The sequence below is a fragment of the Hippopotamus amphibius genome, chromosome 13, assembly GCF_030028045.1.
Source record: "Hippopotamus amphibius kiboko isolate mHipAmp2 chromosome 13, mHipAmp2.hap2, whole genome shotgun sequence".
Taxonomy (NCBI): Eukaryota; Metazoa; Chordata; class Mammalia; order Artiodactyla; family Hippopotamidae; genus Hippopotamus; species Hippopotamus amphibius.
This window is the reverse complement of record NC_080198.1, coordinates 95541233-95566235: the sequence shown is the minus strand read 5'-3', so window position 1 is coordinate 95566235 and position 25003 is coordinate 95541233. Positions and strand designations below refer to the sequence as shown.

Below are 25003 nucleotides of genomic sequence, written 5' to 3'. Positions count from 1 at the left end.
TCTAGGAAACTTGAATGTTACTCTTCAAGTTTGGGACATAGGAGGGCAGACAATAGGAGGCAAGATGTTGGATAAATATATCTATGGAGCACAGGTATGAAGCAAATTTTATAATTATTCCAATACAGAAGATACTCCCCTTACAAACACACAAGCAGGTATACACACATACACACATGCTCTTCATACCTTGATTTTTATCTGATATGTAGGGAGACTGATTTTACATTTGTGCTAATCCTTTGATTTCATTCTCCCTCAAAATCATGTTTGGAGTGATTTGGGTCAGGGAATTGGATGACTCTTAAGAGCTTTCATATGCTACTTATATTGCTAATATTATTGTCAGCAGGTGAATACATGCAGCGATAGATGATATTTTGATATTTAGTAACTGATTTTGTTATATTGACTACTTACAGAATATGTAAATAGAATGAAGAATATTAGAGGAAAATTTAATTTCATTTTAAGTTATAAGGACAAAAAGCATATATATGTTTATGTCTATGTATTTTTGTGCTATGAATTAGTCTAGTAAATATTTATGGTTCTTCAGAGTTAATAGATATATCAATATATTATGTCAGAAAATTAAATATGACTATATATATGAAGCACATACAGCATTTTAACATGGTAGGCACGTGTGGTGTCTTTTCAGAAGAAAATCTATGTAGAGTAAGAAAAACCACTTGAGTAATTATATAACAAAAAATCTTTGGCAACATGAGTTTATACAGACATAATTTATAAGTTTTAAAATTAAATTATACAAATAGAAAATATGCATAGTGGTAATTAATATACTTAATTATTGACATACTGTTTATTTTTGCTATTTCTTCTACTTTGAGTTAGTGTGTATCTTTCACATCATCATGAGGTATTGGGGGGATGATATTCATAATCCTCATTTAGTTCTTTATTGGAGTTTGATGTTTTAAGTGGAGAATCGTAACTTGGTTATGTGGAACTGTGTTCCTCCTAAGAAGTGAATCTAGAAGATGAAGACAGAGAATATTAAGTGCTCTTCTATATGAAGTTTGATGCTTAACAAATACCATTGCATTAATTTGGGGTGGAAAATAGATTCTGAATTATAAAATATTCAGAGGATGAGGCGCGTGTGGTTCTTAATCATGTATAAAGGCCCCAGAGTTGTGTTTTTTGCTTTATCGATACATAGATTTAACTCTTAGAACTCTTCTTTCCCTTTTCTTCTACATTGTTCTTTGTCTCCTGGAGAATTTTCTGCTCATTTAACATTTTCATTTGTGACCACATGACTTAATATATTATGACCGTTCATTTTTCTCTTAAAAAATCTATCTCAGATTTTTGTGTCTGGCTTCTTCGTTGTTGGTGTTTCTGTTTTAAACTGATTATGTTTAAAGTAGATATTAAGCTAAAGAAAAATTGCTGGACAGAGATTTTTGGGAAGTCACAGTCCTTGTTTCATTCACCTAGTTGGGGTAAAATGGGATTTGAAAATAACAGTCTCTTTCCTTTTTTGCTCCATTAAAGTCTATATTCATGGACACATAACTGGATTTAAAAAAAATGAAAACCAGATTAGTCAAGCTTCTAATGGTATTTGACTATGAATGTCAAATAGAAGAGCTTTTCATGGTTTATAGATACATCTAGAGTTAGTGGAGAATGGGAAGTTTTTATGCATTTCAGAGTAAATAATAATATAACATTCAGTTAATACATTTTTCTTCACTTAAAAATTAGGGGAATATAATGTTTATGAATTGGACTCTTAATTTTACCTTATTCAGATCACTTAAATTTATTATTTGATTTATAGAAATTTAAAATTTATTAATATTATAAAGTTATTATAAAAATTAATGTTATGACATTCACATAATATAAAATTAACAATTTTTAAAGTATATAACCAGTGGTATTTAGTACGTTCACAATGTTGTGTGACCATCCCCTCAAATCAACAGTGTATGTTTTATGCTATTACATAGCTGCTTAAAATCAGCATACATTAATGGGCAAATCTGTAAAAATTTAAAAAATTTCCATCATTTTTGAGAATACTTGAGTTTAGTAAAATATCTCTATTCTTTTGTAATGTACTTCATATCTTGGGAGAAAGAGAATGTCACATGAGATTTCGATTTTGAAGGTACATGTTGACTTTTTTCTCTTTTTGACAGTGCCTTACATCTTTTATACTTTACAATCTCTGTAAACTGTATACCCTGTTTTATTAAAAAAACAATCTAGTAAAGTATTTCTAGGAAGTTCATAAACATTTTCATGAAATTGTGCCAGGAAAGTAGGAATTTTTGAGATGATAAAATGAGTTGTCATACATTTTCTCTGCTTTCCAGAGATTCTAAATTAAATGCTTTGTAAAATACAATTAAATACGTTTACCAGTAGTTTCTTTTGTTAAAATATAGGTAATTTTTTACCCAGGCCAGAGAAGCTCAGACTACAGCTTACTACCATAAACTGGGGGAAACATTACTTTTAAAAAAATAATGCTTTCATAAACATTTTAATAGCATTTAACAATTTTATATGATTGTATGACTTCTTCAAAGTGGATCTATACTGTTTCTAGAGTTGTTGTAGATGCTGTATATTACCCATCTCTTGAATACTTTGGATTTTGGTGCACATGCTACAGGATAGAAATCTTTTAGAAATGTTTTGACAAGCTGTTTTGAGGACATCAGTATAATGTATTATTTAGAATTTTGTTTTAGGTTCTCTAACTTATATAATGTGTATGGAAAGAATCATCTTATACATATCTGGGCTATTAAGCTATGTGAATCTATTTTTTTAAACATTTCTTATCATCCAGGAAGAAGCTTATTTGTAGGCTGGGAATTAACGTAGATTCAAATAAATCTGATTATTTTACCCTCTTCACTTTTTCCCCACCAGTAGCATTAAATTTTTAGTGATAGTGTATTGAATAGTGTTTGTTGAAACAAAGTTGAATAGACACCCAAGAAAGAATTAGTGAGATATTTTGTCAAAAAGTAGTTCTAAGAATTGAAGTATGTCCCAGTTAAATTCCCAGATTTTAAATTAACTTAAAATTTTGTAGGAGTCTTTAGAAAGATGTTATAGGCTATTTTTCATAGTGGTTACGAGCAAACACACAGTACGTAGTGTTTAGTGCCCTGTAACCTGTGGCTAACAGAGGCTAATAACAAACCTCAGAGAAGGACTGGATGTTTCATTTTTGTAGCTCTTTCCGTCCTGGAATCTAAGTGGTTTGCAAACACTGCCCTACTGAGTATAAACTCAATGAAGTGTAGTCATTTGTGAGGTAGAACATAACTACTATTGTGTGCTAGTGCCCCACACAGATGAGCCACCCTGTTAACCATCAACAAAAGGATATGGTGCCTGTATGACAGCTGGGGAGAGAGCATATCTCAAAGTTGGACTCCCTGAGACTCTCTGCTGCTTTTTACTATGAATTTTTAAGTTGGATATTTATAACTGTATTTACAGACCTCTCTTGCATTAGTGTTCCTTCTTACAGGTTGTACTTATACAGCAAAATACAATACATGTTGTTATGACTATTGCATAATCTATGTGATTTAACTCATTTCTGTACATAACCAAAAATTAAAGTAGATTATTTGTTGTACAAATCAGGGAGAAAAAATATCTGCATTTTGGAAATAGGTATTCCTTTCATTAAATTGTACATACTGTATGTGTTAAATTTTAGAACTAAATTTTTTAAAAATTACTTTTAATTAATTAATTAATTGGCTGTGTTGGGCTCTGTTGCTGCACATGGGCTTTCTGTAGTTGCGACAAGCAGGGGCTACTATTCATTGTGGTGTGCGGGCTCCTCATTTTGGTGGCTTCTCTTGTTGAGGAGCATGGGCTCTAGGTGCATGGGCTTCAGTAGTTGTGGCACATGGGCTCAATAATTGTGTCTCATGGGCTCTAGAGCACAGGCTCAGTAATTGTGGTACACGGGCTTAGTTGCTCTGCAGCATGTGAGATCTTCCTGGAGCAGGGATCAAACTCATGTCCCCTGCATTAGCAGGTGGATTCTTAACCACTGCGCCATCTAGGAAGTCCAGAACTAAACTTTGAAATGCCTTATAATACTAAGTGTTGCCATAGTGTTTGTTGCTTTAAGACCGCTATTAATTATTCCTTTGAAAATGGTATCCATTTGATTTACTGACTCATCATGCTTACTAGATATGGTGATAAGTGAAATAGATAAAAACAAAGTACTATATAATATTATGTAATATTTACTAAAAGTCTTAAGGTTTATAAAGAGAAGGGGTAGTAGTATCTTTTGGCAATTGTAGGGGTAAAAAATCAAGTTAAGGCATAGAAAATGGAGGACATTTTTATGAGTAATTTGAAGATGTAGAAGGATGTATGAAACTTGAAGTCTGATTTCCAAAAGTCATGTCAGAAAGATTTGGAAAGAAGAGGAGCAGTTGGAGGGTAAATTAGGAAGGGGAAGCACAGGACAGTATGGGAATGAAGACATAGCAGAAGAATAAATGGTGGATAGATAGGTAATAAAAGAGGGTATCAGGGATATGAGACATGATGGTGGGTTTAGATGGCCACAAGATTGCCAAGAGACAGTTATTTCCAGCAGTTTGCTGTAGATTCTTCTCAGACTTCAGTTGTTGCCAAGATGTGTTGCATTTCTGAGGCAGTTGTACTTTCTGATAGTTTTCTGGAAGGAATCAAGAGAAGACTGGATTGATTGATGTGGTGAGAGACTCGGGGCTTTAAGGGTGCTTGTATTATAGGCTCCCAAAGAGATGAGTACTTAGAGGTCTGGCTTTGGTGTGCTAAAGCTGGTGAGTAGAGGTCCTGGGAGTTTGTGGAAGCTTGTATGAGTTTTGGTAGTTTTTGTGTTTCAAAGAATTGGTTCATTTCATCTGTGTTTTCAAGTGGGCTTTCTTTTAGTTGTGGTGAGTGGGGGCTTCTTTTGTTGTGGAGCATGGGCTCTAGGTGCATGGTCTTCAGTAGTTGCAGCACATGGGCTCAATAGTTGTGGCTCATGGGCTCTAAAGTACAGGCTCAATAGTTGTGGCGCTCGGGCTTAGTTGCTCCGTGGCATGTGGGATCTTCCTGGAGCAGGGATTGAACCCATGTCCCCTGTATTGGCAGGTGGATTCTTAACCACTGCACCACCTAGGAAGCTCCTATGCCAATCTTTATACCTCATGATTTCACTTATTCTGAAGTCTACTTTGTCTGAAATTAATATAGCTACTCTAGCTTTCTTTTCACTAGTTTTAGCGTGGTATTTCTTTATTCCTTAACTTTTATTTTTAACCTGTGTCTTTGTATTTCAGGCATGTTTCCTGTAGGCAACATATAGTTGAGTCTTGGTTTTTCATCTGCTCTGACAATGTCTTTTGATTGCTATATTTAGACGATTCACAGAGTGATTATTGATATAGTTGGGTTCATATCTTTCATGTTTGTTTTCTGATCCTTGTGCTTGCTTCCCTCCCTCCCCCTCCCTTTCTCTTTCTTTCTTTTCTGGTTTTATTTGAACATTTTGTCTCTTCTCTTAGCCTATCAGTTATACTTAGATGTTCTTTTTTTAAGCAGTTGCCCTAGAGTTTGCAATATACATTTTAAACTAATCTAAGTCCACTTTTATAGGATGCTACATTGCTTCCTGTGTAGTTCATAAAATATTTCGTAAAAGAATATTCTCAGTTCATACCTCCTGTCCCTGATGGCATCACTGTCATTCATATCTCTTATCCATATGCTATAATCACTCAGTACATTGTTACTGTTATCAAATATTTATATTTTAGATTAAGAATAAGAAAAATAAAAATAAATGATTTTATTTTACCTTTTCTTGTTCCTTCTCTCATATGCTTCCTTCTTTATTTAGAACTGAATTTCTGACCTGTATCATTTCCTTCATCTTGAAGAGCCTTTTTTTTTTTAAGCTCTTTAATGGAATATAATTGCTTTACACCATTGTGCCAGATTTTGCTGTACAACAAAGTGAATCAACTGTATTTATACATATATCCCCATATCCCCTCCCTCCCACAACTCCCTCCCACTCTCCCTATCCCAGTCCTCTAAGTCATCACCCATCATTGAGTTGATCTTCCTGTGTTATGCAGCAGCTTCCCACTAGCTATCTATTTTACATTTGGTAGTGTATATATGTCAGTGCTACTCTCTCACTTCGTCCCAGCTTCCCCTTCAATTCCCCCCCCCCCTCGCCCCATGTCCTCAAGTCCAAAGAACTGAAGAACCTCTTTTTTTTTTAATTAATTAATTAATTTATTTTATTGGCTGTGTTGGGTCTTCGTTGCTGCACACGGGCTTTCTCTAGTTGCAGCGAGTGGGGGCTACTCTTCATTGTGGTGCACGGGATTCTCATTGTGGTGGCTTCTCTTGTTGCAGAGCATGGGCTCTAGGCACATGGGCTTCAGTAGTTGCAGCACATGGGCTCAGTAGTTGTGGCTCACAGGCTCTAGAGCGCAGGCTCAATAGTTGTGGCACACAGGCTTAGTTGCTCCATGGCATGTGGTATCTTCCTGGGGCAGGGATCGAACCCGTGTCCCCTGCATTGGCAGGCAGATTCTAACCCACTGCGCCACCAGGGAAGTCCCTGAAGAACCTCTTTTAACATTTCTTCCAGGGCAGATCTTCTGGCTATGAATTCCCTCAGTTTTTGTTTATCTGAGAAAGTCTTTATTTCTCCCTTACTTATGAAAGGATTTTTTTACATCTAGAATTTTAGATTGGTTCTTTTCTTCCCTTCAACACCTTAAATATTTCACTCCATTCTTTTCTTGCTTGCTTGGTTTCTGACAAGAAAGTCTTATCCTTGTTATTGTGTGATAGGGTATTCCCTCCCTCCCCTTGGCTTCCACCCCCTACCTTTTCTCAAGATTTTCTCCTTGTGTTTTGTTTTATGGAGTTTAAGTACATGATGTGCCTAGGTGTACATGTTTTGATATTTATCCTACTTGGTGTTCTCTGAGATTCCTGGATATGTGGTTTGGTGTCTTTAATTAATTTTGGCAATTTCTTGGCCATTATTCCTTCAAATATTTCTTGAGTTCCACTCTTTCTTCTCCTTCTGGTATTCCAGTTCCATGTGCAGTACACATTCAGAACTGTCCTGTAGTTCTTTGGTATTCTCTTTTATTCATTCTTTTTTCTCTTCTCATTTCAGTTTTGGAAGTTTCTATCATTTCAAAGCTCACTGATTCTTTCCTAAGTTGTGTCCAGTCTACTGATGAAGCCCATCAATGGCCTTATTTCTGTTATATTATTTTTGGTATCTCACATTTCCTTTTTATTGTTCTTTAGTGTTTCCACCTCTTTGTGTACATTACCCACCTGTTCTTGCATGTTGTCTACCTTTTCCATTAGAGCCTTTAAAATGTTAATCACATTTATTTTAAACTCCTGATCTTGTCATTCCAAAATGTGTCTCAATTTTGAGTTTGATTCTAATGCTTGCTTTTTCTCTTCAAACTGCCTTTTAATGTGCCTTCTAATTTTTTGTTGAAAACTAGACATTATGTATCGAGTAATAAGAACTCAAATAAATAGGCTTTTAATGTGAGGTTTTATGTTAATTTGGGCAGGAGTTGGTCTGTGTTTAATGCTTGCTGAAGCTTTAGATGACAGAGACATCAGATTCCTCTAATGTCCTTGTTTTTTTCCTCCCCTGTCTTTTTGGGCATCTCAAAGAACTCTTCCTTAGTTGGAGTTTGTGTCTTGCAGCTCTTTCAAATGTAATCTTCTACTATTGTACTGGAGTTCTGTTGGTGTGTGGTAAAATATAGAGGAGGGGAAACATTCTGTACTCTTATGATTAAGTCACAGCCTTGTGTAACTTAAGCATCTGTGTCCCTGGGTTGTAGTTTTATCAGATATTTCTTAGCTTTTCTCATTTAGGTGAGACAGGATGGCTAGAAGGGGCTGGAGTTGGAAAATGCCTTTCTCCGATGTGATAGAAGACTCTGATTAAGCTTTTTACCTGGAGAGTGTGCTTTTTTTACAGATAATGTTCTGGGCATATTTTACAGTGGTTACTTTCTCTCTTCTCATGCCAGAACCATGAGCCGATTTTTGTTGACTCTTAACCATGAGGATCTTGTGGGGTTCCTAGAGGTAAAACCCATGAAAGTATGGGGTATCCCAAAGACTATGTCCCCCAGAAGTTTTTCATCCTCAAGCTAGCCCACACTCAGCCTCCAGCAATTTGTTAAAATTACCATTTAAATGTTTCTACTATTTACTGGCTCTAGTGGCTTTTGTTCCAGGTAAGCAGCTTTTGTCTGTAAGTCTCTGGATTCACCCTCTCCAGATTTCAGGGTGGCAATTTACCCTGCAAACTCAGCTCTCTGTTGTGTCCAAGAAAAGTCATTGGTTTTCAGTTGTCCACAGACATGATGACTTCCAAGCTCTTAACATGTCTGAGCTGAAACTGATAGTCCTAGAACTTTTTTTTTTTTTTTTCCAGGAGAGGCATAGTGTGCTTTGAGGCTAGAATTTTTTTTTTTTTTAAGAACTTTTGTTGAGATACAGTTAACAGACAATAAACAGCATATATTTAGAGTGTACAATTTGGTATCCCAATCTCCCAGTTCATTCGCCGTCAACCCTCCCTGCTTTCCCCACTTGGTGTCCATATGTTTGTTCTCTACATCTGTGTCTCTATTTCTGCCTTGCATTTCCTCTTTCATAGTTGTTAGCATTTGCCTTATGTATGGAGGTGTTCCTATATTGGGTGCATATATATTTGTAATTGTTATCTCCACTTCTTGGACTGATTCCTTGATCTTTATGTAGTGTCCTTTCTTGTCTCTTGTAACATTTTTTATTTTAAAGTCTATTTTATGTGATATGAGTATCGGTACTCCAGCTTTCTTTTGATTTTCATTTGCATGGAATAACTTTTTCCAACCCCTCACTTTCAGTCTGTGTGTGTCCCTAGGTCTGAAGTGGGTCTCTTGTAGACAGCATATATATGGGTCTTGTTTTTGTATCCATTTAGCCAGTCTTTGTCTTCTGGTTGGTGCGTGTAGTCCATTTACATTCAAGGTGGTTATCGATATGTATGTTCCTATTACCATTTTCTTAATTGTTTTGTGTTCGTTTTTGTAGGTCCTTTTCTTCTCTTACGTTTCCTGCTTAGAGAAATTCCTTAGCATTTGTTGTAGGGCTGGTTTGGTGGTGCTGAATTCTCTTAGCTGTTGCTTGTCTGTAAAGCTTTTGATTTCTCCGTCGAATCTGAATGAGATCCTTGCTGGGGAGAGTATTCTTGGTTGTAGGTTCTTCCCTTTCATCACTTTAAATATATCATGCCACTCCCTTCTGGCTTGCAGAGTTTCTGCTGAGAAATCAGCTGTTAACCTTATGGGAGTTCCCTTGTATGTTATTTGTCATTTTTCCCTTGTTGCTTTTAATAACATTTCTCTGTCTTTAATTTTTGTCAGTTTGACCACTCTATGTCTTGGCGTGTTTCTCCTTGGGTTTATCTTGCCTGGGACTCTGCACTTCCTGGACTTGGGTAGCTATTTCCTTTCCCACGTTAGGGAGGTTTTCAACTATAATCTCTTCCAGTATTTTCTTGGGTCCTTTCTCTCTCTCATCTCCTTCTGGGACCCCTATAATGCGAATGTTGGTGCGTTTAACATTGTCGCAGAGGCCTCTTAGGCTGTCTTCAGTTCTTTTCATTCTTTTTTCTTTTCCACATCAGTGATTATCACCATTCTGTCTTTCAGCTTGCTTATTCGCCCTTCTGCCTCAGTTAATCTGCTATTGGTTCCTTCTAGTGTATTTTTCATTTCAGTTATTGTGTTGCATATCTCTGTTTGTTTGCTCTTTAATTCTTCTAGGCCTTTGGTAAACTATTTGATCTTTGCATCCAGTCTTTTTTCAAAGTCCTGGATCATCTTCACTATCATTATTCTGAATTCTTTTCCTGGAAGGGTGCCAATCTCCTCTTCATTTAGTTGTTTTTCTGGGATTTTATCCTGTCCCTTCATCTGGTACAAAGTCCTCTGCTTTTTCATTTTCTCTATCTTTCTGTGGCTGTGGTTTTCAGTTCCACAAGATGAAATACTGCTGATACTGCTTGATACTGCTGTCTGCTCTCTTGTCTTTTTTTGTATTTTAATGTCTTTGGTTTTCTCATTTTCCCTTCTCAGTTTTTCACCACATTGGTGTAGGTTAAAAGTGATACAAAATTGTCCCGTTAGGAGCAAGGATAAAAATCATAACTTTTGGATTAAATGGTATTGAGAAAAGGATATATGAACTGATAGATGTTTGGATTGTTAGATAGTTAGATTAATGAAAAGGTGTTTATCCTTCTACCTTTCTTGGGAATCCTGGACAATTCATAGGTATTGCTGACTGAAGAATATTGGGATATATCAGTGTAGATGAGAAATTGGCAAACTTCCTTAAAAGCCAGATAGAATTTAGGTTTTGCAGGTCTGACTGTCTCTGCTGCAGCTACTCAGCTCTGCCATTGTAGTGCAAAAACAGCCATTGATGATACTTAAATGAGTGGACTAGGTTTCAATAAAAGTTTATTTACAAATATAGGCAATGAGCTGGATTTGACCTGGGGGCCATAGTTTACCAACTGCTGGTCTAGATCAGTGATAGTTAATTTTTATTCTATAGCTCTGGTCTAGTACTGATTATCAAGAGATGCTGACCATGTTTTATTTGCATATATTCTATTACATTCAGATATTGGCCCATGTTGAGATGAATATTTTAATCTATAAGTTAGAGGCGTTCTAAAAATTTTAAGGTTTAAGAGGCACCCTAGGGTCAAGGCTCAATTTAGGAGAGTGAAAACTACCTCAAAGTTACCCTGAAAATGTAATTCATATTCATTCAGAATAATAATAAAAACGTTCTCAGCAATTGTGTAGTATGTTAGTTTTAAATTAAGTCTGTTTTTATTACTTCACTGAATCAATTAGGCATGACAGGTATTATAAAGGCGGGTGACAAAAGCATTGCCCAAGATCAGTAGATGCTAGGGCCAGGAATACAATCCAAAGGCAGTCTGACTTCTAGGGCAGAGCTCTTTTTTATTGTTATTATTAATTAATTTATTGGCTGTGTTGAATCTTCGTTGCTGCACACAGGCTTTCTCTAGTTGCGGAGAGCGGGGGCTACTCTTCATTGTGGTGGCTTCTCATTGTAGTGGCTTCTCTTGTTGTGGAGCACAGGCTCTAGATGCGTGGGCTTCAGTAGTTGCGGCACACGGGCTCAATAGTTGTGGGTTATGGACTCTAGAGCACAGGCTCAGTAGTTGTGGCGCACAGGTTCAGTTGCTCCACGGCATGTGGGATCTTCCAGAGCAGGGCTCGAACCCATGTCCCCTGCATTGGCAGGTGGATTCTTAATCACTGCGCCACCTAGGAAGTCCAAGGGCAGAGCTCTTTTAACATAATGTTTTGTATCACTCATGTCAACTGGAGGTAGAGTCAATAGATTGAATATTAGCTTTGTTCAGAGGCTAATTCTGGGACATTATTCTTAATAAGAAAAGTAGGCTTATGCTCATTATTTCAAATAATTCTGTGCTGGGCATTATTTCAAAGCATTTGGGAGGACAGACAGAAATAGATTTATTTATAAGTTACTAAAATAAATCAGACAGACAATTTTGCATAAAAATTGTAGAATAGGGGACTTCCCCGGTGGTGCAGTGGTTAAGAATCCACTTGCCAATGCAGGGGATACTGCTTCGATCCTTGGTCTCGGAAGACCCCTCATGCCGCAGAGCAACTAAGCCCATGCGCCACAGCTACTGAGCCTGCCTTCTAGAGCCCGTGAGCCACAACTACTGAGACCACATGCCTAGAGCCCATGCTCCGCAACAAGAGAAGCCACCGCGATGAGACGCCCTTGCACTGCAACAAAGGGTAGGGTAGCCCCTGCTCACTACAATAGAGAAAGCCTGCATGCAGCAATGAAGACCCAACACAGCCAAAAATAATAATGATAATAACGTTTAAAAATAAATATGTAGGGGCTTCCTAGGTGGTGCAGAGGTTAAGAATCCACCTGCCAATGCAGGGGACACGGGTTCGATCCCTGCTCTGGGAAGATCCCACATGCTGCGGAGCAGCTAAGCCCATGAGCCACAACTATTGAGCCTGTGCTTTAGAGCCCATGAGCCACAACTGTTGAGCCCATGTGCTGCAACTACTGAAGCCCACGCGCCTAGAGCCCGTGCTCTGCAACAAGAGAAGCCATGGCAATGAGGAGCCCGTGCACCACAACGAAGAATAGCCCCCACTCACCGCAACTAAAAAGAAAACCCCCGCACAGCAAAAAAGACCCAACACAGCCAATGAAATAAATCTAAATAAATAAATAAATAAATAAAATATATATGTAAAAAAAATTATAGGATAATTAAATTGAAAGGTGTATAGAGTGTTTAACTCAGTGATTTAACTTTAGAGTCAAATAACCTGAGACCCAGAGAAGCTAAGTGACTTAGGGGCTGGTGTAGTTTAATAAAAGAGCATGCAATATATGTAAATTAAGCTATCGTGCTGTATGTCTTAAACTTGTACAGTGATGCATATCAACTATTTCTCAATAAAACTGAAAAAAGAGTATAGTACTGGAAATTTATAATAGTAGTAAGCTAGAGCCAGATTGGGAGAATCAATTGTTAAATTTTCAGAAATTTTTGTGAGCTGGTTGTTGAATATATTCGTGATTAAAAATATATGTAAACTCATAAATTGTGTTAAAAAAAGATTTATATGATCAAAATGCATCACTGATTATTTTACTGTATATTTCTGTTGTCTGTACTCTTGAGGTTGTTTATATCTAGTGTATCTTTATAGTGGAAATGCTGTATAGTGGTGTCCTACCCAACTCTGTTTGGTGAAGTGACATCAATAGGTTTAAAATAACCACAGGGGAGTATTTACACTATAGAAATTGGCAGATGCTACAAATAACACTCATCCCTTCCCCACCCCTGCCGTGTCTTGAGCTGGTTAATTAATATTTACCAGCATATCATTGGCTGTGACTTCTCTGTTACATACTTGTCTATTTATGTGCCTGGCTTTGCTGCAAGACTGAGTTCCTTGAGGTTGGAATTTATATCCCTGGTATCCAGCACAATGCTTGGCATATAGGTGGCAGACAAATGTTTGTAGAATGAATGAGTGGACTTTATATTCATTCAGTCTTTTTGATTCACATCCTGGCTTCATGTGACTTCGTGTTTATTAGTAAAATGAGGATAATAATACCAGTCTTGCATGATTTTTTGTGAGGGTTAATGAAAAGATCAATGTATCTGTCTGGTATATAGTAGGTGTAAAAAAGTAGTCAACGTTTATGATTATAACAAGAAGTAGGAGCCGTAAGTGCCATTAGAGTCCAGACTTATATATGCAGAGCTTTGTATTAAGTGACCACAAATTGGATGAGAATCAAGAATGTGGCAGTGTTATTTTTGTGTGTGTACATACTTCTTCTCCTTCCCACACAAAATAATGGGATATATTAAAAGGAATATGATATGTAAGAGGCAGGAAGCAATCCCTCTGTTATATTTGGCTTTGTTCAGGCTCTTGTTACAGTATCATGTCCAGTTTTACATTGCTCATTTTAAAGAGGATGTCAAAAAACTATATGTAGCCTGTCCTGGGAAGAACCAAAAACTATGATTAAAGGGATAGAAAATAGGTCCTTTGAGGCAAGTTTAAGGAATTGAGTTTGTTTATTCTGGAAGGGAGATGGTGAAGGAGTTACTTAACTATCTTCAAGTACATGAAGGGTTATTATAAGGAGGACACTCTCATGTTGTTCTCCAAATGCACAGAGGACCGAAAGAGGAAATCGACTGATTTCATTTAAAGAAAATTGTGTTAAACACTGAAATTGACTATCAAGGGATGTCATGGAATCTCCATTTTTGAAAATATTTAAAAAGAGCAGCAGCAGATGGTTATTTATTGAAAGCTTTAAATGTTTGATCGCATGAAGGTGACAGGCAGAATTGTAGACCCTGCAGCTTTTTCCACCTCTGTGATATGATTTTCTTATGCTTATTGAAACTTACCAAACATATCCCAGATATTTCATTTGGAAACCACTTACAGCTTCATAAAATTATTCTTTAGCTTACATTTGCATTGTATCTTAATTGCTGGATTTATCTTGAATGAAAACATTCAGTATGATCTGTCTGCTAATACCTAAATTGAAGTCAGATACAAACAGTCCACGTTTTATTTTTTATACTCTACTTAGCATATATATTACTTGAGTATTCATTATTAATGTTTTTTAAAGTAGTGTTTTATAAATATTCTGTGACTCTTTTGTGACAGGGAATCCTCTTGGTGTATGATATTACAAATTATCAAAGCTTTGAGAATTTAGAAGATTGGTATTCTGTGGTGAAGAAAGTGAGTGAGGAGTCAGAAACTCAGCCGCTGGTTGCCTTGGTGGGCAATAAAAGTAAGTTACTAATGTTTATTTATATATAGTAAACTTTATTTGCCTATCCTGTAGTTTTTATTCCTAAAAAATTGATGTTCGGAAACAGAAATAGATACTGTTTTCCTGAAGTGAGCAAGTTGAGGAGAAAATTCCTAAAGATTGTACAGTCTTTTCAATAACAGTTTTGATGCTTGATCTATCGTAACTGCTCTGCTGCTTTGGCCAATTCCTTGTTAAGGTAAGCTCCGTTCAGGCAGTGTGTGTGTTTTGGCTTCCTGTGGTCTAAGGAAGCAGCGTGGACTATTATGAACAGCAGCACAGCTGCAGATTTTATGATATTACACTGCAGCTTCAGCTCTGCCCCAGAGATTTTGAGAGATACATTTCATTAAATGATACCCTGTCCTAGGGAAGGAAGCAGTGTCTGCATGGAATTTTGTGTGCATTGTTCCTTGCTCTCATTGGTCATAAACTTCCTTTTCTAAATTTTTGGGGTTTATTCTTAAATATAGATTTTTTTTTTTTTTTTGGGAAAGAATGTATTGTGTTGGGGGAGGAGTTGTGCTGGGTAAAAATGATGGAGAAGTAATTTTTGAGATTTGTCTCTTGGGTTATGATATGCAGCATATAAAAATTATAGGACTGAATTCAGTACAAGATTGTTATTTGCTTCATAGTCTTACAGTGCATTTACCCTGGGAAAGGGGACCTTAATAAGAGTTTTCAAATACATAAGATATGATATGACCTAATCTTCTACAACTTATTTGAGGTCAGAAAAAGAGAAAATGCATTTAAATTGTACCATGGAGGGTTCAGGTCAGGAACTGTTTCCTGACTATAAGCTTTGTTAAATCAATACCCAGGTATACTACCAAGAGAATTATCTTCTCCAAAAGTCTTTAAAAATATAGTGCATTTTTTTTGTCTGTAATTGTTTAGGAAATAGTACTTCCTGGAGGACCAAACCACGATTTCTTCATTATGTAGTTTTGCACACTTAGATGAACATTTAATAAATCCAAGGTTTACTTTAAAACCATTATAAAACAGGTGTGAATATCATTTCTCTGAAGAGTTAAAAATATAAATTTTGTAATACTTTCTAGAAAACAGTATCACATATCACAAAATGCATGCCTTGGATAAAAGAAACAATGTTTTTTAAGCTTTAGTTAAGTTTTGCTCGTCTATTTTATAGCTCTAATTGAGTGAATCAGATGCTTTTCAATTCATTGAAATCACCCTTTACTAGTGATAAGTTTTGATGAGCTTAGGTTCTGTTTCTGAGTGCAGCTCTTCATTTTAGGAGGTCATTTGTTAGTCATTTGTCATGTCACCAAAGCATTGGTTTATATTATAGTTAAATTTGTGCTTTATTGGAGGCTTCCCATCACCTTTTGGGAAATTATAGAGTAAGGGAGTGATGGGGGTTGGGATTTGTTTTCATTTCTTTCAGGATATAATCTAACCACATCTGGAGTAATGGTGTAGTGGTGCACAATTATATACATTATATTGTGTGTTTATGCTATCCTTTGAGGCCTCCGCCATTGGTCACTGTCTAAGACAGGATGTTAGACTAGGTGGGCTATTGGACTGTGCTGGTGATGCCATTCCTGGGTTTTAAAAACAAACATTTATATAATTATATGAATTTATGCAAAAAATGGTTGCAGTGTTATGTTTGAGATTTAAAAGCATGAAAGTCATCAAAAGAATTTTTTCACTTTTGGCTTAGCTCTAACCCCTTTCTTGTGTTTATAATATTCTCTTTCAGAATGAGATCATATAATAGAGTATGTAGTCACACAGAATGTGATATGTGTAAAATTAAGTGATTAGAGATGAACATTTTCCTGGATATTATTTACTGTTATCTATCACTGGGCCAGTTTCATATGATCAGTATGATCATGTAGTGAATGATCTTACAGTTTGTGTTTCCAAGTTGATGTTACGTTGTATACACTCATTTTCTTTTTTGGAGATATAATTATATTAAAAAGCAAAGACTTTTTTTTTTTTAATCAACACCAAACTAATTAAAAAGATTTTATTAAGAGTTGCTATATCAAGGGCCTCATGAAACATTGGAAAGTCTTCCAAGTCAAGGAAGCAGCCACCAGATTCAGGAATGTTCCAGATGGTAAGACTTTTACAGTTGTTCCATCTGACTTTTTTCATTCATCAGATGAGTGTTATATTTGTTCAGTCTGTTTCTTTTTTTTTTCCTCTTTCTCTGCTTTCTCTTGAGTTAATTGATCATTTATTATTCCATTTTATCTCATCTATTAACTTACACATAATATATATTTATATATTGTATTTTTAGTTTTTTCCTTAGGACTTTCAATATACATCCTTAATTAGTCTACCGTCAAATAATAGTATGCCTCTTCATGTCTAGTATATGGGACTTAAACATGATTGTTTAATTCCCTCCTGCACCAATACTTTGTGTTATTATTGTCAGAAATATTTTTATGTATTCTATAAATAATTTTTCCCTTAAACAGTCATTTTGTTTTTAAGAGCAATTAAAAATGATAAAAGTAATTTTATTTTACATTTACATTGCCAGCACTCTTTATTTATCTGTATAGATCCAAGAGTCTGAAAGTAGATTCTTCTGTTTGAAGAACTTCCTTTAACGTTTCTTTTAGAATAGATCTATTGACAATGAATTCCTCAATTAAAAACAAAGACTTCAGGTACTGGTTAAAGGCAAAGCAAAAGAAACATGATGGGAAGACATTTGAAGCTGAATTATTATGATTATTATCTGCCTAAATGTGCTTTTAAAAATTCATTTTGTCCTGTTCTTTGCTTGAGTAGAATGCATATGTTGAAAAGAAGTATGTGTAGGCTATGAAAATATTGGCAGCATTAGCTAATTTTTAGCCAAAGTTTAGCAAAAAGATGGGATACAGAGAAAATTTCCATACAGAGAGTGTATGTGTGTGTGTGAATTTGTTCCATAATAAGAGCTTATAATTAGTAAGTTATAAAATTATTTGCTTTTTATTAAAATATGGTAAACTCTCAGAAATTTGGGCTGAGGATTGAGAATAGTCTCAGGTAAAGATGATTATGGGTTTACTTTTGTAAAAATTGCGTTTTATTATGGTTAAACACAGAGGATAACTAGTGTAGGTTAATGATATAGCCAACAGAGGAAGGGACTTGCTTTAATGAAATAGAATTGGTAATTAGTAAGTTAATTATTTCAGTATTTCCTTGTTTTTTTTTTTTTTTTACCATGATAGTTATCATACTGTGTATTGGGTAGGGCCATTCATTCAGCAAGCATTCTCCAGTGCCAGCTATGTGTATTCAGCTAGTCATTGTTAATTTGCGCAAAGGTTGAACAACAAAGAGTGCTTAAGGAGTGGTTGGGACCTGCTAACCTGGGTCTTAATGTTATTCTTTTTCTCTGCCATCTTCAAGTTTTCTAGAAATTTGACTTTGTTTTGCTTTGTCTGGTTGTTGGTATTAATAAATAAAATTATGTTCAAATTCCATGGAAGGCCCTACTTTTCCCTAGTGAGGTAAAAAAAATATTCCTGGTAGTAACTTTCAGAATGCAGAAGAAGGTAAGTCATCTACTTATTCTGTGTGTTTTATGGAAGTTCTGTTGAAGTTTGATGATGTCTGCAGCTCCAGGTACAGTGAGATGTCTGATAGACTGTGGATATAGCCACATAAGCACCTGAAAACAGTTATATTACCATCTAAGGCAACTTCTGCACCAGGCCTTATACCTGATTTCCTGGCCTTGAAGGTCTTGCTCTCCCAGCATTGGGGCACTCTCACTTGGTCAGAGCCTGCACTGCAGAGCCTAGAGATTTTCAATTTATGTCCACTTATTACAGTCTTATTACAGGTGGACCTGACCATGGCCTAACACACCATCATGCTCCAGTGTCCACTATACGTGTAAGGCGCATTTGTCTTGGCTGGCTCCAGTTTGTCATTTGGATCTCATCTTAAATGTCATCTCCTCAGGGTTGCCTTCCTTGACTACTCAGATCTAAACGAGTCACCAAGTCCCTTTTTGTCAGGATGTTCTGTTTCAGTTATCTGGGTAGTCTCATTGTCATCTGATATCATTTCTTGTTTGTTTCTTGTCTAAGTTCTGTGAAAGCTAAGGACCTCATCACTTAGAACAATGCCTGAATGAATGAATACTGAATGAGTGAATAAAAGCCTTTTCATGAAGACTGTTGAAATTAGAAATGTTTATGGCCTGGGATATGTTATTCAGGGAAAATGGTTTTCTTAATGAGGAAAAATACATATGTAGATACAAGGAATCTGTTAGATGGCCTTCAGGCCCAACTAGCCTACTGCATTCCACTCTGGTGAATAATGTCAAGAGTTTCTTAGGAAACACATCGAAGCTATATTTTGCTGGATCATGTTTGAGATAAAATGTCATAGATTTTCTATCATGATTTTATGTTAAATCTAAAAAAGTTAAGAATTTTGTTTCATTTTCTTGTGACTTACATAAGTGTAGAAATGTACACTTTCAGCTTTTATTTACAAATTTAAAATTTTTGTGTTTAAAAATCATAGTCTGCCCTCAAATATAATTTTAGTTTTTCTTTTAGTGTTTCAGGGAAGGTTCAAATTAAAATGAAATGAACATTCAAGAATATTAATTTTTTAAATATTAATTTTATATTCAATCCATGTTTTATAACCACATGGCATTTTAATTTGTCATTTTGTTATTTTCTGTCTTTAAGCTGTTCTGTTTTCCTACTATCTGATCCATCACCTAGTTTCTCCCCTGACTAGCTAACATTCTCAGTTGGATAGATTGTAAACAGAAATTAACAGGGTTGCATAGGAGCTGCCCCCTTCCTGATTTATAGCTTCTTAGTTAGTGGAGGGGTGGTGGTTATCAGTAACTTGTACTGGGAGTAGGAATTATCACGCTCCAGTATAGAGTGGATGGATGAATGATTTCTACTCTTAAAGATATTAAACAGATCCTTTCCCAAATAAAGACTAATAACTCAGATTTTTAAACAATCTTCATGACAGATGAGGGCATAGAGAAGAGTGCATCAACACTAATTAACAATGTTGAGTGTATATTCTTCTTAACAGTGATTGATTGTTCTTGGAGTACTATCTCTGCCCAGGAAGTGATGTTTTACACTGTGAGGTTCAAAGGTTACATTTTAATGTACCCTGTAAGTTGTGTTCCCTGAACTCCCTGGAAATGTATTAGTAAAACAAGTAAATTTTAAGTTGAAAATTTTACTGATGCTCTCAATAAAATTATCACAAGGCTTTTAAAGACTATTCTTTATTCTTAGTAGTAGAAGTGTATAAGAGATGGTTATATATCCAGCTTTAAGAACTTCATGGGCATTTACATGAATGTACTTGCCTGTGCTGTGACTCTTTTGAGTTTTCAAAAATTCTTATTTTATCTGGAGAGTGGAAATGTGAAACTATGAAGTAAGTAACATTTACTCTGATTCCTGTTTTGAAAGATTCATATCAACTTCTATAAAATTTACCATCTACAATATTATGTCAGTGAACAGGTGACTCATTATTACCAGTTTGCTTAAGAGAGTTTACAATTTATAAAGCAATAAACAAAAACTCTCTTGAGGATTTTAAAAGTTCATTCTGTTTATACAATCTAAATTATAACATTTTGCCCCTTACCCATTTATTTTAATACTTTGGTTCTTTTTGTCCCGGTAACAGTAATCCCAAAGTATCAGATCCAAGTGTCTTTTTCAGATGGACGTAATGTTTCGGTTGCTTCATTTGTTTTTGTTTTTGTTTTTTTGCTTTTTCCCCTCTTTACATGTAAATTTATCAAATAGGGCTATGATTATTTACTTACTGGTAGATAACTGATAGCATCAGTATTCTGTACACTGAGTGAGAGAATATTTTAATATATATATACACTTACAGCTATTCTCTTACGTGATACTTCACACTCTTATGGTACTTTAGAGAACATTTTGATAGTATTTCATGTTTAATTGGTTGAGTAGTTTCCTTAAATTAAATGCATAAGCTTGTATTGAAACTGGTTTTGTGACTGATATATTGGGAAAGAAAATGTCAAATGAGTGCTTTTTCATAATACTAATCAAAAACCATTTTTCACCTGACAGTTGTTGCAATGATATTATTATGTCATTTCATAGTTTTTTTAGTTGGCCTACTTAAACCATTTGACAGTATTACAGTTTACTTAGCTCGAGAAGTTTAAGGATTTTGTGGTTTTGCTCTGTTTGTTTTGGGAGAATTGTGTAAGCAATTCATTCATAGCAATCTGTTTATATGATTTCTGTCTGTCTTTCATTGTCATGATAGAGAAAGTTTATTAAATGCTAAAGAAAGCATAATCCACCTATTGTTTCTTTTATGATGTCTATGATTTTAAATTTTAGAAAAAATTATTAGATATTAAATTAATATTAAATAAAATATTAAATAAAAGAATACAGCTATAAAAACTTTTTTTGTGAAAAGGAGATTTGAGATTTTTATTAATGTAATTTAAGCCCCTTTAGTAATTTAATTTATGTTTGTAGTGATTGTGTAATAAATCCAGTATAGATTAAAAGAACACTAGAGTGGGGAATCAGAAAACTTTGTCTTGCTACTGTCATTTTATCTAGCTACATTACCTTGGCAATTTATTTAATTACTTAAGATGAGCCTCACGTATAAAATGAGGGCATTGTACTAGGCAATCATAAGCACCTTCTGTTCCTAAAATATGATGACCCAAACTGTGTTTAGCTGTGTCTGATTAATTGAACATATTTGTTGCCATACAATTTTTTTAAAAAAATTATTTATTCGTTTATTGGCTGTGTTGGGTCTTCATTTCTGCACACAGGCTTTCTCCAGTTGAGGTGAGCAGGGGCTACTCTTCGTTGTGGTTCATGGGCTCCTCATTGCCATGGCTTCTTTTGTTGTGGAGCACAGGCTCTAGGCACATGGGCTTCAGTGGTTGCAGCACATGGGCTCAACAGCTGTGGCTCACAGGCTCTAAAGCGCTGGCTGAATAGTTGTGGCGCATGGGTTTAGTTGCTCCGCGGCATGTGGGATCTTCCTGGAGCAACAATCGACGCGTATCCCCTGCGTTGGCAGGCGGATTCTCAACCACTGAGCCACCTAGGAAGCCCTGTTGCCATACAATTTTAAGAGAGTTTTTATGTAATTGAAATCCTGTCTTCTTATGTCTGTAGAGATGATTTCTTAGGCTCATTTTATCATTCAGTTATTAGATTATTAAGCATCCATTTTCTGTGTACATGAATAGGTGCATATACCTAATAAAACAACAACAATAAATATGACCAAGATTTATTGAATTCTTAGTATTTGCCAGGCACACCCTGGAAATATGACCAACTTTCAAGTGCTTTTGGGGTCTCTAAAAATAGCATTTCTTCTCTTTGAAGTATAGTTGATTTATAATATTATGTTAGTTTCAGGTAAACAGCATGGTGATTCAGTATTTTTATAGATTAGACTCCATTTAGAGTTATAAAGTATTGGCTATATTCCCTTTGCTGTACAATATACCCTTGTAGCTTATTTCTTTTATGCATAGTAGTTTGTACCTCTTAATCCCCTACCTTATCTTGCCCCTCTTCTCTTCCCTCTCTTTACTGGTGATGACTAGTTTGATCTCTATATCTGTGTTCTGAAAAAGTCACGGTTTTTTAGAGCAAAGGTTTTTTTGTTTTGTTTTTTGCTTTTTTCCTTTTGGAATTATGTAGATGTTCTGTAACTGAAGCTCCATGAAGGCAGAGACTGTCTGTCTTTTCACTGCTGTCTCTAGTATCAAGCTCAGTCCCTGGCACAGAGAAAGTGCTCAATAAATGCTTATGAATGACTATAAAATTATTAATTCTCTACCTCAGTAAAAGATGGAACTTTTGAGATGATAAAGAGAAATAATGCTTTTTTTTTTTTTCCTAGCTTCTGTAAAACTCTGAGGCTAGGTTTTTCATCTGGAAGAACCTCACTTGGTGCTTATGAGTTACTATTGCATAAGATCATGTAAAATGAGTCTTACATTACACACATAGTTCTTTTGAAAACTAAACTTTTAGCCCTAATTGCTTACTTTTCATTCAAAATTTTAATTTTAGAAAGATGAGAAGTTGTATTTTCCCTTATGGATATTTATTTTATAGTGTATTCTAGCATCTTAATATCTTTAATATAGAGACAATATAGAGTAGTGGGCAAGGACATACATTTCTAGGTAAGACCACTTAGGTTCATTATTTATTTATTTACTTACTTACTTACTTCAGATCTTTATTGGAGAATAATTGCTTGTGCCAGTTCCTGCTGTACAACAAAGTACATCAGCTGTATTTACATATACATCCCCATGTTGCCTCCCTCCCACCCTCCCTATCCCACCCCTCTAGGTCATCACCCGTCATCTAGTTGATCTTCCTATGCTATGCAGCAGCTTCCCATTAGCCATCTATTTTACATTTGGTAGCGTATATATGTCAGTGCTACTCACTCACTTTGTCCCAGTTTCCCCTTCTGCCCACGTCATCAAGTCCATTCTCTACATCTGTGTCTTTATTCTTGCCCTGCCACTGGGTTCATTGGTACCATTTTGTTTAGATTCCATATATATGTGTTAGCATACAGCATTTGTTTTTCTCTTTCTGACTTCACTCTATATGACAGACTCTGGGTCCATCCACCTCACTACAAATAACTCAGTTTCATTTCTTTTCATGACTGAGTAATATTCCATTGTATATGTGTGCCACATCTTCTTTATCCATTCATCTGTTGATGGGCATTTAGGTTGCTTCCACGTCCTGGCTATTGTAAATAGTGCTGCAATGAACATTGTGGTACATGTATCTTTTTGGATTATGATTTTCTCTGGGTATACGCCCAGTAGTGGGATTGCTGTTTTTAGTTTTTTAAGGAACCTCCGTACTGCTCTCCACAGTGGCTGTACCGATTTACATTCCCACCAGCAGTGCAGGAAGGTTTCCTTTTCTCCACACCCTCTCCAGCATTTATTGTTTGTATTTTTTGATGATGCCATTCAGACCGGTATGAGGTGATACCTCATTGCAGCTCACTTATTTAAATATGTGACCATACTAAGATACTTACCCTCTTTGTACCTCAGTTTTGTCATCTGTAAAATGGAAATAACAATAGCACCTACCTTATAAAGAGATCGTTATAAAAATTAAATACATGTGAAACTCCTAGAACCATGCCTGGTATAAAACAGGTGCTGTATGTGTTATTGTATTTCCTGCTTTCTCTCAAAAGCCTGTCTTCTAGTTATGGGTAATGCGAGGAGGTATTGCTAAGTCTATGTATTTTTTTAATTTAAGGATTTAAAAATCAAAAACATTAAAAATTTTGAGAAATTTCTTTGAAATACATAAATAATGATTAAATTTTTGGTTATAATTATTGTTTGGAAGCCACCCTTTACTTGTAGTTTAGAAGTATATTTTTCTGGAAAAATATTTAAATTCACTTGATAGAGGTGATATAATTTTGATATTCAATCTGAATGGTGAAAGCTGGCATACAGTTGCCATGAATTTTTATCTCAAGTTTATTTTGCTTTGTAGACATGTGTCTAATAAAAAAAAAGATGCTGCATAAACCATCATTTGAGTTTGAATGTACTTCTGTTTTTGGTTGAGGTATAAATGTTATTTCTGGCTGTGTCCTTCATACTTAGCTCTTCTTACAACAAATGGAAAGGCCTTAATTGTACCTAAGGGAATAGTTAATCCACAGTGGACATATGGTAGACAAAAGCTGAGTCTAGTAAATGAAATAAAATTATAAATGGTAAACATTTGAATGCTTACAAAGTCTGGCAGCTGTAAAAGATAGTGTATTGTTTGAGATTAACAAGTTTCGTGTGCAGCATAATAATAATTTTTTTCTTGGTGTGTTTGTATTGCATATGTATATGTAAATTTACTGAAAGACACTTAAGTATAAAGCATATGTCTTTTTTTATTGTTCGTTAATCTTTGTGATATGTCTTTGACGTCAACAATAAAAGCTGATGATCTCACATTTTTGGAAAGTTACTGCTCTTTTGATTAGGGGCAGTTAATTAGCATTAACCCAGAACAGCTCTTGGGCTTTATGGATTTGAGCATTATATGTGGTTGCACTGCTCCAGCAAAAGGTTAAGTATTAATGGAAAATGGTCACAGCCCTTTTACTTAAAGAAAACATGTTACTTGTAAGTTTTCTTTTGATTTTACTTTTACAGTTACATTGAATGTCTTCATTCATTTAGCCATCCATAAAGCAAATATTGTTGCACATGCAGTGGATAATAAGTCTTTTTAGGACTACTTGTGTGGCATGTCACAGATCATTAACTGCAAGTAACCACCTGACTTGAGGGAAGCCTGGAAGCATCATTATAGTAAAATAAGCTTTTATTTAGGTATCACTACAGCACATTGATTTATTG

At 35.4% G+C, this 25003-nt stretch overlaps 1 protein-coding gene across 4 annotated transcripts in view; it reads left to right on the top strand.

Moving 5' to 3' along the window:
- Nucleotides 1–25003, top strand: part of RAB28 (RAB28, member RAS oncogene family) — a 224468-nt gene that overhangs the window by 9874 nt on the left and 189591 nt on the right. For all 4 annotated transcript variants that reach the window (XM_057706378.1, XM_057706377.1, XM_057706375.1 and 1 more), the window contains exons 3-4: nucleotides 6–94; nucleotides 14385–14514. In XM_057706378.1, the coding sequence (XP_057562361.1) occupies nucleotides 6–94; nucleotides 14385–14514 (219 nt within the window). The remainder of the gene's footprint in view (nucleotides 1–5; nucleotides 95–14384; nucleotides 14515–25003) is intronic.